Source organism: Lampetra fluviatilis, chromosome 59 (genome assembly GCF_964198595.1).
Source record: "Lampetra fluviatilis chromosome 59, kcLamFluv1.1, whole genome shotgun sequence".
Classification (NCBI taxonomy): domain Eukaryota; kingdom Metazoa; phylum Chordata; class Hyperoartia; order Petromyzontiformes; family Petromyzontidae; genus Lampetra; species Lampetra fluviatilis.
Window position 1 is genome coordinate 8,469,205 of NC_136333.1, and position 14,430 is coordinate 8,483,634.

General features: G+C 53.0%; 2 protein-coding genes across 8 annotated transcripts in view; both read left to right on the forward strand.

The window, feature by feature from the left end:
* Positions 1 to 5,574, forward strand: part of LOC144950878 (uncharacterized) — a 48,844-nt gene extending 43,270 nt beyond the window's left edge. For 5 of the 7 annotated variants that reach the window (XM_078881030.1, XM_078881029.1, XM_078881035.1 and 2 more), the window contains one exon: positions 1,678 to 1,761. Coding sequence is in view for 2 of the 7 variants with exons in the window: in XM_078881031.1 (XP_078737157.1) it covers positions 1,678 to 1,760 (83 nt within the window). In the remaining 5 variants the exon portion in view is untranslated. Of the gene's footprint in view, positions 1 to 1,677 lie in introns of all 7 variants that reach the window. The other 2 variants (XM_078881036.1, XM_078881031.1) reach the window with 1 other exon arrangement.
* Positions 5,575 to 13,264: 7,690 nt separating this feature from the next.
* The window catches only part of LOC144950881 (sodium/potassium/calcium exchanger 1-like), a 54,809-nt gene continuing 53,643 nt past the window's right edge, over positions 13,265 to 14,430 (forward strand). The window contains exon 1 of the mRNA XM_078881049.1: positions 13,265 to 13,404. The gene's annotated coding sequence lies outside the window, so the exon portion shown is untranslated. The remainder of the gene's footprint in view (positions 13,405 to 14,430) is intronic.

Genomic DNA, 14,430 nt, shown 5'->3' on the forward strand with positions numbered 1-14,430 from the left:
TATCCTTCATTGCTTAGTCCATGGGCTCAGACCAAATATCTCGACCCTCACGCCTGCTGGAGTTGGCATGTCTATCTCTCAGTGGTCGTGTGGATTTTTCTCCCGGGTCCTCCGGTTTTTCCCTACACATTTAGAATCGACATGGGTTTACAGTATTTGGCTGCTATACATTTCCACATGGTAAGCCACTTTGTTGAGCTATTATTTGTGGCCAGGTCACTTCTGAAAAAATAGCTGCATAGTTAGTGGGCCTTACCTGGTAAAATAAAAAAATAGTTTACTTTACCTTGCTGGTACCACCTGATGTGGCAAAACCTGAGTTGTATCAACATCTTCATATTGGCAATTTAATTAGTACGTTATCACGTTCCACTTTTATGCGCCAAATACAGAAACCTGTATCCCCAAAATGTAATGCAGAGCTGCTCTGGCCCATGGTCTAACTGCTGCTGCTGCGATCCATTCTCGTGCGACGCACACAAACGTAATAAAGCAGCAGGGTACTGCTGCGCGCGCGCAAACGAGCACACACGTGACGCAAACATGTGTGTCACGCACACAACACAAACTTCCCCTGCACCAGCGTCTCCTCCTTGTTCTGATGTTTCCTTTGAGTCTCGTCATGTCTCCGTTGATTCTCTGGGACTTAACATCAGGTGGAGGGGGGTGGTCCCCTTCCCTCTCTTAGCACCTCCCCCTGGGATTAAGTCTGTAATGTTGATTTGGAAGAGGTATTTTTATCAACGTTGATAATGCCGAACCAATGCCTTGGAGTTATTAATGTCCGTACGTAGCCAACCGTGCGAATCGGAGGTGCCGATTGATGTCCTTTTTTTGTTGCATTTTTAGAGACTAGCCTCCTATTTATGTACAACTTTAGTTTTGCTGCAATCGGCGCAATGCACAACACAGATTGGTTTGCGTGAGAACGCTCCAACTTTAGTTACTCTCCCCTTGTTCTACTGCGGCAGCCATCGGGGGCGTGTGTGTTTCTCTCCGGCTGCGGAGCTGCGTCCTCTGCCCCCCTGGGTTTTTTGCCGCGGAAATTTAAAACGCCGACTTCAGAATTTATCACCACGACTGGGGGGGGGGGGGACCCTTCCCCAGCCTCCGGCACACGCTGTCGAGGCCCAGCGTCGTCCCGTCGTTGGTTCCACACCGACCGAGCGCCAGCGTGCCCGGCTGTGCGCCAAGTTCATGTTTTCTCCCTCACCTGGTAGGCAGGAGGTCGTGGGTTCGATCCCAACCCCGACGCCTATATATTTGGAATTTGGTCACGTTGATTTTTCTCTGGGTTCTTTGGTTTTCCTCTCCACATTTAGAAACGTACATTCAGAGTATTTGGCCGCTATAAATGTCCACGTGATGAGCCACTTCGTTGAGCTCTCCTTTGTGGCCGGGTCACTTATGAAAAATAGATAGCTCAGCGCGGGCCTTGCCTCGTAAAAAAATATATATTTTAAGTGCACGGTTGCTGCTGGACAGCTGTGAAAAAAGAGATTTATACTTCATCAGATTCCTTCAGTATAAATACATATTCCGATTCTGTATTTGTGTAAACGTCACGAGGGGGGTTCTAATTGTGCTTTGACCTGAGCGTCGCGCCGCTCACTCGCCCTGTCGCCTCTCCCCTCCCCTTCCGCCCCCCGCTGCCCACTCGGTGATTTCCGTGCGCAGATAAACTGGGTCACGCCAAGGACGAGAACCTGAAGCTGAACCAAGCCCTGGAACAGACCCTGCAGGAGTTGCACAACTTGTAAAGGGGGTGGCGTCAAACCTTCGGCTCATCCGCCCGCCCACCCGCACGGTCCTCTTCCCGTCAAGGAGATCCCTCCACCCTTGCACTGCCTCCAGCCACCCTCCCCTCCTCCTACCCCCTCCACACCCTCCCCACTACTCCCATCACAGTGCATCTAACCCCCCCCCACACCATCGACATCGCTGACGCACGACTCTGCACAAACCCAGCACCTCTCTCAGCCTCTATCTCTTTCTTCAACTTTGTAATTGCTCCTTCCTGCAGGACAATTAAGGGACTGCATCGGCAGTGTTGTACAAGCACAAACCTAAAATCTTTGGCTACCTGTCTTTGTTAACACTGCCTTATAACATTACTACGATTGTGACTCATCATGTCTGCTGTAAGACGGTGTTAATGGACGTTTTAAGTTTGTCCCCCCCCCCCCTGCCTGTCTGTCGATCCGTCGCCGCGTTGACGTTGTGGGTGGGGGGGTCTGCGTTGTTGGCTTTGCTGGGAAGTTGCTGGCACTGTTTGGTGGCACCGGTGGTGGTGGCGCACAACCACCACCGGCGGCACCACACCTCTCTTCCCGTGCACTCCCACACGTCTGCTACAGATGGCAGTGTGTGGTTTAGCAGATATTGTTTTTAAATTCGTGGTTAACATTTTGTCGTTGCTAGCATTGTGCGTTAGTGACCCAAGCTGAATCATGGACGTCGCTGCTGCTGCTGTTGTCTCTCCCCCTGTTGGAATTGGCCGATGGAGACGCGAACAAATATTGGAGACGATGAGGGGATTGAAGGCCGAGGTGGTACATTGTTTGAAGGCCCCCCCCCCCACCCAAAGGGGTTTGTCCCCTCACTCATCTCAACGCTTTTCACCGCTTCTCACCGCTGGCTCAGAATTGTCCTGTTGTTATTCTCACTCTGACTTTGGCCATAATTGGAGATTGATTTCTTTTTTTAATTCGTCACACCTTGTTCGCGATCGGCACAACTCCCCTCCCTTGTCAGCCTAAATAATGGCAAACCGTTAATTATCCCTTTTTTAAAAGGTGGAAACCCATTCCGTTATCGTTTCAGATAGACAATTCAGGTGGGAGTTAGGTGATGTGAGCGTAGCCGTGCCGTCGAGTCCCGTCTGTTTAGAGTTTTGAGTTCGTGAATGTGAATTAAGCCTCGTGTGTTCGTGTTCCTAAAAGTAGTTTTTTTAACCTCGTTGCTTCTGCTCTGGGGGGGTGGGGTGTGTGAAAGGAGTGCTCCCTTCCATAACTTCCTTACTATATATGAGATATGATGTCCCCCCTCCTTGCTTCTTGAAGACCTAAGGTGCACGGCAATTTCACTGCAATCTACGCGAGCCTGACGTGAAGGTGATGGATTGGTCGCATCGCACAATTGCCACGCTTTTTGCCCCATGCAAAAGGAGGTTGCCACGCCCGTTCCCCACCCTGTGGACGAGAGGCAAAATCCAATATTTTTTTTGTCAATCGTGGCCGTGACCACAATCCAACATTGGTTTGTTTGGTGAGCGAATTAGTCGCGCGTGTATGTGTGGTGGATAGAGTCGCGGTGTGTAGTAAATATTGCCATTTGGGAGACAAAGGCAGCTGGGCGTGGTGTTGGCCACCCCACCTCTCGTGTGCCGTGCCAGCAATTCATCGGTGCTCAATAACAGCACTTGTCCCAACAGTCTGTTAAGGCTACATGGGGTATCTGTGTTTTTGTAGTGGTTAGCATACTGCTCTAGGCAAAGTAAGCGAACCTCGGCCACAAGCAAACATCGGTGGCGAAGATCTGAGCCAGCACTGGTCCTCCCCTAAGTGGACCCAGCCATAAATGAGTAGCTAATGAAGCATGTAAGCATCAGCACTGGGGAGACAAAGTTGGCCGAGAGAGCTGGTGGGCAACGTTACTCCTTTGTGGGCAACATCTGCTTTAACTGCCTCTCTTAATAGCATCTGCTTCCCTAGGTCGAGTCTGCGTCAATCGAGTACCTGGTGTGGATTGTAAACATCACCACGAGGGAGACAATGGTGGCTGGGCGTGGTGTTGGCCACCCACCCCTCGTGTGCCGTGCCGCCCTGAATAGGTGCTGCTCGCTAACAGCACTCGCGCCAACAGTCTGTTCAGGCTCGACGGGGTATCTTTGCATTTGTTATCAGTAGGTGTGTCTGGCAGTCTTGCCTTTGATTACATTGCACGCGTGGTTGCATCGTGTTTCACCACGAATCGATTGGGGTGCAGTGCAATCGAATTGCATTGAAATTGTGCCGTGCATCCCGGGACGTAAGTGGGTGCTACCTGTGAAGATCATGGTTGCAGTATATTATATTTTATATTTTAATCTCCAAATTAAACTACCCACTTAGAAATGTACTTCCTGGTATCTAGTTAAGACAATTCTATGCAACATGTATAAACTCAAATTCGTTTGCCAAGATTTATTTAGGCGTTGAACACGAGAACAATTTCTCTCTCCGTGGGATGTGTGCGATGTTTGCTTTGCTCGCAAGAAAGCCGTCCCCGAAGCCATTCCATGCCAGAACCACAAAAAGGCCCTGCGTAATTTGCTCCTGTTTAAAATTCAGAACTGTCATTGCTTTGCCGAAACAACATTCCAAGTAATGAACACACGTGGCGTCTCTGTTTGCGATTGTTAATAAAGACGTAACTTGCTGTTGCGCAGTTTCCCCCCCCCCATTCACACTTGTTTTTGTCTCGCCTTGCTCACAAGTGATGGTAAACAAATTCTAACGTTCTATCGATGGTGGTGGTGAAGGTGGTCATCACGTGAAAAATAACCTCGTCGTCACACAGACAGTGAGCAGGCTGGGAATAAATTAGGAATATTAAATTGATGCAAGTTGCGATTTTCGACCGCAAAAGGCGCACAATTGCAACCAATCGAATCATTCCTTCCATCGTGCGGGTCCAGCGTGTGTGTGATCTTAATTTTTTGTTAGGGGAAATTCCGCATTTCCGTGACTGGAGCATGAAGTTAATTCCGCGTGAGCGACCTCCGTTGTCCATCTTATCAAGTGGTGTGTGTGCCTGCGTGCCCCGCCCCCTCTCCGTTTTTGGTTTGTAATCGAGCGTGGAGACGGTGAGCAGTCAACCCCCCCCTCACACAGCAGTCACGAATCGAACTCCGCTCTTGGGGGGGGGGGGGGATCAAGCAACCGACCGCAGCGCCAACACGGCAGGGTTGGACAGGTTCATGCCATGTAAACTTATAATTTGTAAACCCAATTCATCGGTCAAATTATTAGTTTTCTAGTTTATCAATAATCCCTTGAAACAAAAAATATCTCGGTGTGGTTTTGTTTTAAGTGAAGTCTGTTCATGAAGAGAAACAATTGTAGTTCTTGCAAAATTCTGGTGTTTTGGTGCATCTTAAGTTTAAATGTTTGTCTGCTTCATCGCCCCCGTAATAATAATTATAATGTGTGTACATAATCTTACAGAACACCGTGAGGAAACCTAAACCAACGTGCAGGGACATTTATGGCTAAATAATTCGACTGAAATAATTTTAATTCCCGAGGTCCCGTGTAGGCACGCCCGAATGAAGTTTATGCGAATGGCAAATCCAGTTGAGGTGCATTAGAAATGTCTTTGTTGTTGTCCTGTAGCAAACGTGAAATACCAGTACTTCGTCGGAGCTGATGCGGTTTTTATCAAATTGTTGATGTGCCATGTAAGAAAAAACAATTGTTACTCTAAGTTCTTAAAGTCCTGCGTTCATACTTTTATTCATTCTTAGTAAACATTAACTCGATACATTACACAAGTGTGCAGTCCGTAAAATAAACCATTTTGAATAAAAATAAATATTCACTCGCATGCGTTTCTTATTTATTATAAGACCACCACTGGAGACACCACGGAGTTGAAAGCTCATTGGGTGAAAAATGTTGACTCCGTGAGAGCGACGGTGGTGATGACAAACTCGACTATTTACCTTTTTCACATTACCAGGCGAGGTAGTTAACATCTAGCCACCGTGATGCTTGTTTGTTTCAAGGGGGGAGGGGGGTGGGAGCAGGGGGGGATCAGAAGAGGGAGGGGGGTCAGAAGGAGAAGATCAGAGGTGGGGGGGACTAGAGGGGGGGGATCATGGAGGAGATGGATCAGAGTTGGGGGGGGGGGGTCAGGGGGTGGGGCTGAGGCTAGTTACGCGACTGTCCCTCTAGAGGAGTGAAAGCGGCAGATCGATTCTCGCCGTCGCGAGCGAGGCGCGTTCCGAGCCGGACCTCTGCGACTGAAATAGATGCCGGGGCTGACGGGGGTGGGGGCTGCCTCACATTCCAGTTCGCACCCCCCCCCACTCGGAAAGCGAGAGGGACGAGGGGAGCGAGATCGTGGTGGTGGTGAGTGGTGGTGGTGGTGATGAGTGTTAGTGGTGGTGAGTGGTGGCGCAGTGGTTAGCACTGCACTGGGCGCTACAGAGTTCGATTCCCGCTCGTGGCCAACTCCAGTGGCGATTCTCTGAACCGGTCCTGGGCCTCTCCTAGGTCGACTCAGCCTCAAATGAGTACCCGGTTGCGGTGTGTAAACATCGCCATTGGGGAGACAAAGGCGGTCGGGCGAGGTGCTGGCCACCCACCCCCTCGTGTGCCGTTCCAGCCTTCCTAGGCGGCTGCTCGTCGCTAACAGCACTTGCCCCCCAGGCTACACGGGGGGGGGGTGTTCTGGGGGATCTTTGTTTTGTGGTGACCGATGGAGTGACATGCGGCGAGGAAAGATCGCCTCTAAATAAAAACTCGCGATCCACGCACGACAGCCCCCCCCACCCCCACCCCTTCCTCCCTTTGGCACAGACGCAGGATGGAGGGACGTGCGCAGATTTCTCTCTCCCGGGGGCCGGATGGGGGGTGGAGAGCGGCGCACGGAGCGCCTCGCGGCCCCGGAACGCTCCCGAGTTGCTGCTGTTCCGGGAATTGTCGAATTGTTCTGGCGCGCACTCACACCGGGCCCCACGAAGAGCGGTCACGCAGCATCGCACGGCGCGTCCACGTGCGGTGCTGCGGCCGTCTGGAACGTTCTCTCTCTCTCTTCCTTCCGATATTGCGAAGCCACTGGGAGCTATGATGCACTTTTAAATCATCGTCGTCGTCATCATCTGGATTGACAAACTTATTGCTTGCTGCTGTGTTTAGTCTATTGTCCCCCCCCCCCTCCGATTAGCGCGGTTGGCTACGTGCGGTGCGAAAGAAGTTCAACACACATGCGTATTGCGGCCACCGAAGGCTCGTTGCTGGCAGTAGGATGTCAGGGGACAGACCCAGGTGCTTGGGGTTGACTGACCGAGATGACTGGCAGATGCGTCACCTCTGCAGGGTGCCAATTAATCCACTCGCACAAAGCCGAAGAACCCCGTATAGCCTTAGTAGATTGTTGGGGCAGGGGCTGTCAGTGAGCAGCTACCGCTCCCCACACATGTTCAACATACATACAAAGAAGTTCAACATGCAAGTGAGATCTACATACATGTAAAGAAGTTCAACATGCATGCCACATACATCTCGTGTCGGTCCTCACAGTGACATTTGCCCTCTTTAACACCTAGTCGGAGGCTTTCGCGACCAATATCAAAAATAGAGGTTGTTTGGGTTAGATCGCGTAGATATATAAATGTTTCGTCAAACCCGCCACCACCCGACACAGCCACAACCTGTAAGGGGGTTGTCACCTCAACAGAACGTGCCAATTCGTCACTAGCACAGCGGTGTGTTGGAGAGTAAACCCCACAACATTTACAATTCGAGTTCGACGTTTCGACAGCAATTACAACTAGCATCATCAGCCGACGGCCTGATGATGCAAGTTGTCAATGTGTTGGGTTTCCTCTCCAACCCACCCGCGTGCTGTACTAGTCAAGGTCGACTCAGCCGCAAATGAGTACCGGGTGCGGTGTGTCGTAAACATCGCCGCTGGGGAGACAAAGGCGGTCGAGCGTGGCGCTGGCCAACAACCGCCGCCCTCGTTCGCCGTGCCGGAGGTCGTAGTCGCTACGACGGTGCTCGCGAACAGGGCGATACGGCGGGGGGGGGGGGGCGTCTTTGTCTTAGGAGTTAGACGAGGTGTCTGATGACGATGATGATGAGACGATCTTTGCGCGTTAGTCACCCGTCATCACGATCATCTTCCGCCAGCGTCAGCAGCGTCAGCGGCGTCAGTGGAATCAAATACGAGCAGAGAAATTCGACTCCTCGACCCATTCAATGTAAGTCGCCCTCCTAACCCCTGACCCCCCTGACCCCCTCCCCCCCCCCTGAATGTGAGTCTGGATCTGGGCTCCCGATCTCGCCCTAATGCGTGGGAAAGCGAGAGGCTTCGTGCGTGTCACGGTGGCGCGCGTTGGCCGGCTGAGATGACTGCCCGATGCCCCACCCGTGCCCCCCTACTGTGGCAACGCGCTCTGCCCTCCGCTGCTGTTGTTTGAGGGGGGCTGCCCCCAACTGCCCAGCAGCAGCAGCGACCTTCACGAGCTTCCTCCTCCACAGAGGCCGATGTTGACAAGGCTGGTACCGCTCATTGGCAAGTCCACTCAGCTTCCACATCCTCCTGTACCGCATCAGTCCATCCTCAAACACAAGACAAAGATCCCTTGTATAGCCCCAACAGATTCTTGGGGCAAGTATTAGCGGGTATCACCTACGAAGGCCGGCACGGCACACGAGGGGGTGGGGTGGCCAACACCACGCCCGACCGCCTTTGTCTCCCCACTGGTGATGTTCACAAACCACACCAGGTACTACTTAATTGAGGCCGAGTCGACCTAGGGGAGGTTCAGAACCGGTTCAGTTAATCGCCACCGGTGTTGGCCGCTCGCGGGAATCGAACTCGGGTGGCCGGGTTCGTAGCGCGTCGCCCACCAAGCCGGTCGCACGCATCCCACGACACAAACAAGTCGAATCGGCGTGGGGGAGCGCTCCGCACCATTCGACGTCGTAGTCGTCTCCTCGTGGTGGCTGCGCGTGGTCGTTTAAAGACGTTGCGAGTGGTGGGACGCCTCGGGGAATGGAGCCGCGCGCGTGCGTCGGTTTTTGGTCTTCTTCTCCTTAATAGGAAGTTGGCGGTGCGCTGAGAGACCGGCTCAGGGTGTGAACTCTGAACTTGGATGCGCGGGGGGGGGGCGAGGAGTCAGATTCAGCTGCGCTCGCCGATTTTGCGGGCCTGGAAATAGACGGCGGCGTTCCACTTTGCACCACCACCACTCTGTACCACCACCACTCTGCACCACCACCACTCTGCACCACCACCACTCTGCACCACCACCACCACTCTGCACCACCACCACTCTGCACCACCACCACCACCACTCTGCACCACCACCACTCTGCACCACCACCACTCTGCACCACCACCACCACTCTGCACCACCACTCTGCACCACCACCACCACTCTGCACCACCACCACTCTGCACCACCACCACTCTGCACCACCACCACTCTGCACCACCACCACCACCACTCTGCACCACCACCACTCTGCACCACCACCACCACCACTCTGCACCACCACCACTCTGCACCACCACCACTCTGCACCACCACCACCACCACTCTGCACCACCACTCTGCACCACCACCACCACTCTGCACCACCACCACTCTGCACCACCACCACCACTCTGCACCACCACCACCACTCTGCACCACCACCACCACCACTCTGCACCACCACCACCACTCTGCACCACCACCACCACCACCACTCTGCCACTGCACCTCCGATAATTAGCAACGGATTGGCCACGGTACGGTGCGAAAGAAGTCTAATACACACGACAGACAGGGCAGCAAACGAGGCCACGGTACCCAGTAGCGGTGTGCGCCCGTGGTCATCCAGAACAGAGACCGGAGGACAGCGGAGAACGACGCAATGCAAGAACCGATCCACTAACACGAAGGGGACATCGTCACAGCGGCGACGATACCCGAATCCGCGACTGCTCCTGCCGCGGTTGTCTGAGCTTGACCACCTGAACAACAACAAAACAACAACAACAATTATTAAAATTTATCATGCGCATTACTTCATAGGATCCCAATGCTCAACGCGTGAAACACAGGAAACAAAAGCCGAAGCAGGGCCCAACCGACCCAACTAGAGAGGGAAGGCCACTTTAAAGAGACTTTCAAGAGACTTTCAAGAGACGATGCTTCAAAGCGGACCGACTCTGATCTAGCGCCTGGGTGCCACGCTAACACAAGCCGCATCACCGACAGAGCGCGACCGATAGACGTGGGAGCGCTGAGCGGTTGGAGATACCAGAAGGTGTTAAGGAGCTGTGATGGACTATATATTCATGTATTAGGTCCTGCAAGTAATGTGGTGTGATGAGAAATGTTAAGTCCTTAGAGGTCATTGTGAAATTGTAGTTGAGGCTCTGCATCTACATCAGCAGCCGTACAAAAGAAGAAGCAGTCTAAACTATAAACTTTAAGAGTCTTTATTTTTATTTGACGAGTTAAGGCCCACTGAGATGCTACCGTGGCTCTATTTCAACAGTGGCCTGGCAATCACGAATGACAGCTCAACGAAGTGGCACATCAACATCGTCACGTGGGAATGTTTATCAGTAGCCAAATGGTCTAAACGCGTGGTGATGTTGATTCTAACTGTGGAGGGAAAACCCGGAGAGCCCGAAAGACAAAATTCACGGGACCACGGAGAGAGACGCAAACTACAAATCTACAGCAGCAGGCGGCGTCAGGGTCGGGATGGAACCCACGACCTCCTGTAGACCAGGCGAGCTCGTCAACATCTCCTAGTCACCGTGATGATGATGAGAGAGACGCAAACTCCAAATATACAGCAGCAGGCGTCAGGGTCGGGATGGAGCCCACGACCTCCTGTAGACCAGGCGAGGTAATTAACATCTCGCGCCGCCTGCCTCTCCGTGCCCTTCCCTCTGATCACGATCCCGCCTGGAGGGCCTACGAAGCCGCCCACCAGAGTCCCAGTGACGAATCTCTGAGCCGGTATTGGGCCTCCCCTAGATTGACTCAGCCTTAAATGAGACAAAGGCGTCCGGGCGTGGTGCTGGACACCCGCCCATGATGTGCGCCATGCCGGGCGCTGCTGTTACTCGCTAACAGCACTTGCCCCGACCGCCTGCTAGAGGCTATGCGGGTATCTTTGTCTTTTGCAACAGCTGCCCTGGGTATCCACGTACTCACGTACTCAGGGCATATTCGCCACTCTGCTTTGACATGTACTGTATGTACCGTCATGAAGGTCCATTGACCGAAACGTCGCCTACTATTTACATTATCATTCTCAGGCTATGCACACGCGGTGCTGTTATTGACACGGAATTTGTTCTCACAGCGCGTTACACAAATCCGACTCGTGAATCGAATCGCCACTGACGGTGCCCGCCCACTGGTTCAGACATCGCTCGCCGCTGACGGCAGCCGTGGGCATGGAATCGAACTCAGGGGAGAGCGGGCACGGCGGCGCTGTGTGCGCTGCTGACTGCTTCACGCCACTGATCCGCCACTCATCCTCGAAGACGAACCCTGGGGCTACGCTGCCCTCTGCTGGCCGACGCGCTGCGGTGGTGAGCATCGGTCCACCAGAGAGAACAGCCATCTTAAAGCATCTCAACTCGAAAGGGACTCCTCGACTGACGAACATTCGACTCACGAACTTTCAGAGATACGAACAAATCTGTCCGTATGTCGAGTTGCCTGATCGGACGGAGAGGCGTAAGTTCAACCGCCGCGCAACAGATGGCGGCAGTGGCATCGACATCTGCAGGAGAGGATACAACTTTTAAAGCCATTCCCCGTGTTTGGTGTCCACGCCGTACACAGCATGTTTGAAATCGACAGGAGTAAAGTTGGACTTATTATTTGGGTCTTTCGGTAAAGTCACCTAGATAGGTGAAAACAATAACAACAAAAAACTATGACGTTTCGATCGCAACACAAGCGGTCGTAATTGAAGATGTGGTCCAACAAGGATTGAATGCTGATGTACCAGCCCTGGTGAGACACTGCATCACCAATACATACTTCACCTGGAGTGGAACATTCTACAAATACAATGAAGCCACCCCAATGGGTTCTCCCTTTTCTCCGGTTGTGGCCAACATTTTCATGGAACAGTTTGAGACGGACGCCATCCGGGCACCCACTCTACGCCCGCCCTTGTGGAAGAGGTACGTGGATGACACGCTCGTCATCTGGCCACATGGCCGACCGGCTCTGAAACAATTCCTCAAACACATCAATTCCATACACCCAGCCATCAAATTCACCATGGAGGTGAGACCAGATGGCTCAATGAGCCATTCTGTCTATAGGAAAGTAACCTATACTGACGCCTACATGAAACCTGATTCCCACCACCATCCATCCCAGAAGAATTCCATCATCAAAAGGCTACACCATAGAGCTCAATGTATCTGCGACCATGAACACCTAACCAGTGAACTCAAACACAAACCTTACCATAATAATGTCAAAAAAACTCCGATCCAGGGGCCTACCTTGGCTCCTCCCCCCTCAACCAGTATATATACAAGGTCGGGTCTCTTGAAATTTCTCTTCACTTGATACAGCAAGCGAGCTGTGACGGTTCCACCTGAAGACGAAAGCTTGTGTTGCCTCCGAAACGTCGTGATTTTTTATTTTATTTTTATTAATTTTATTTTTTACCTACGTGACTTTACCGAAAAAACCTAACAGTATGAATCCTTGCAGTCACTAAAGCTTCAAATCTAGAATCTTAGAGACGGTGTTGATGGCACATTTCTGGGACGTCGTACTTGACCGGTTCCGCATGCACCTACAGGAAAGTGACATTGACATCGCTGTAGCAGCACAGCTTTGTCTTCGTTGAGGAATTTTGTGGCGGGACAGCGAGACGAGTTTGAGGCTTTTGAGAGAGCAGCCTTAATGTGACGGGTGTCTCTCAGCCATCTGAGCACGATCTTCAGCGAGAGAGGAAACGCAAAACATTTACAGATGAGAGCTCAGAGCCAGGCGTGACGCTTGAGGGGAGGGAGACGTTCAAAATAGAAACATTTTGTGTGGTCATTGATAAGCTGGTGGCATGCCTTGAACATCGCTTGGACGCTCACAAGTGTTTGACCAGTCTCTTTGGAGTTCTGTTCATGTCAGATCAGGTGTCTAAGAGTGATGTCATAGTGGGCAAGGTCAATGCACTCTCCGCTGCATACCCATCAGACCTGGACATGCATTATGCCAACGACTCTGAGGGTGAGAAGTGCCCGACTAAATTGCTTGAGACGTTGCAGGCGCTTAGTCTGCAGCGTCCCCCAATGTGTCCGTGGCACTTGGGATGTTTCTCACTTTGCCGCTGACAAACGGCCACGGGGAGCGCACATTTCCCCTCCTAGGCAGAATAAAAAATGAGCTGCGGAGTAGCGTGTTGCCAAACCCGTCTCAGCTCAGTGTCACTCACGTCGAGAGAGTCAGACCTTGTCAGACAGGGAGATGTTGACGATCTAGTGGATGGTTTGGCGAGGAGGAAGGCAAGAAAGACACCAACATAGGAAAGGGGGGGGGCTCCAAGAGACACGTTCCGGGGGGCCTCACGGGACCACGTTGCGGCCTGGCTGGTGGTGGTGGCTACTCTCGTGCGCGCGCGTGGCTGCCTGCTGTGGAGGCATCAGCGAGGGGTAGGTGGATCACACAGAGACGGTGTTGTTGTGACACTCCCTTCCCTTGCTGCCCGTGGGTGGAAAAACCGAAGAGGAGCCGTATCCCGGACTCTGCCAGGAGAGGGCGGTACACAGTGAGCGTGACCCGGCCAAGGTCACATCGCAGCGGTACACAGTGAGCGTGACCCGGCCAAGGTCACATCGCAGCGGTACACAGTGAGCGTGACCCGGCCAAGGTCACATCGCAGCGGTACACAGTGAGCGTGACCCGGCCAAGGTCACATCGCAGCGGTACACAGTGAGCGTGACCCGGCCAAGGTCACATCGCAGCGGAACACAGTGAGCGTGACCCGGCCAAGGTCACATCGCAGCGGAACACAGTCAGCGTGACCCGGCCAAGGTCACATCACAGCGGTGGCACGCGGTAGCGTGACCCGGCCAAGGTCACATCACAGCGGTGGCACGTGGTAGCGTGACCCGGCCAAGGTCACATCACAGCGGTGGCACGTGGTAGTATGACCCGGCCAAGGTCACATCACAGCGGTGGCACGTGGTAGCGTGACCCGGCCAAGGTCACATCACAGCGGTGGCACGCGGTAGCGTGACCCGGCCAAGGTCACTTTACAGCGGTGGCACGTGGTAGTGTGACCCGGCCAAGGTCACATTGCAGCGGTGTCACGCGGTAGCGTGACCCGGCCAAGGTCACATCGCAGCAGTGTCACGCGTGTAGCGTGACCCGGCCAAGGTCAAACGGAGGCAAGTGCGCGATCATCGAGTACAGAATCCCCTGCGGACTTCATGCCCCCCCCCCCACATAACCCCCTAAACACCCCCCCCACCCCCAGAGGAGTATCCTGAGCTATATTTAAACGAAGGAGCAGAGAGCGCACTGTAAGCTCACTGGCGTGAGATTAAACAATCTCGCACCCATTGTGAGTGTCTCCCAGTGTGTGTGCTTGGATTATATTATGGGGAGCGGTGGGGCAGCGGTTAGCGCGCTGCGCTAAGAACCCGGCGAGCTGAGTTCAAATACCGCTTAGGGTG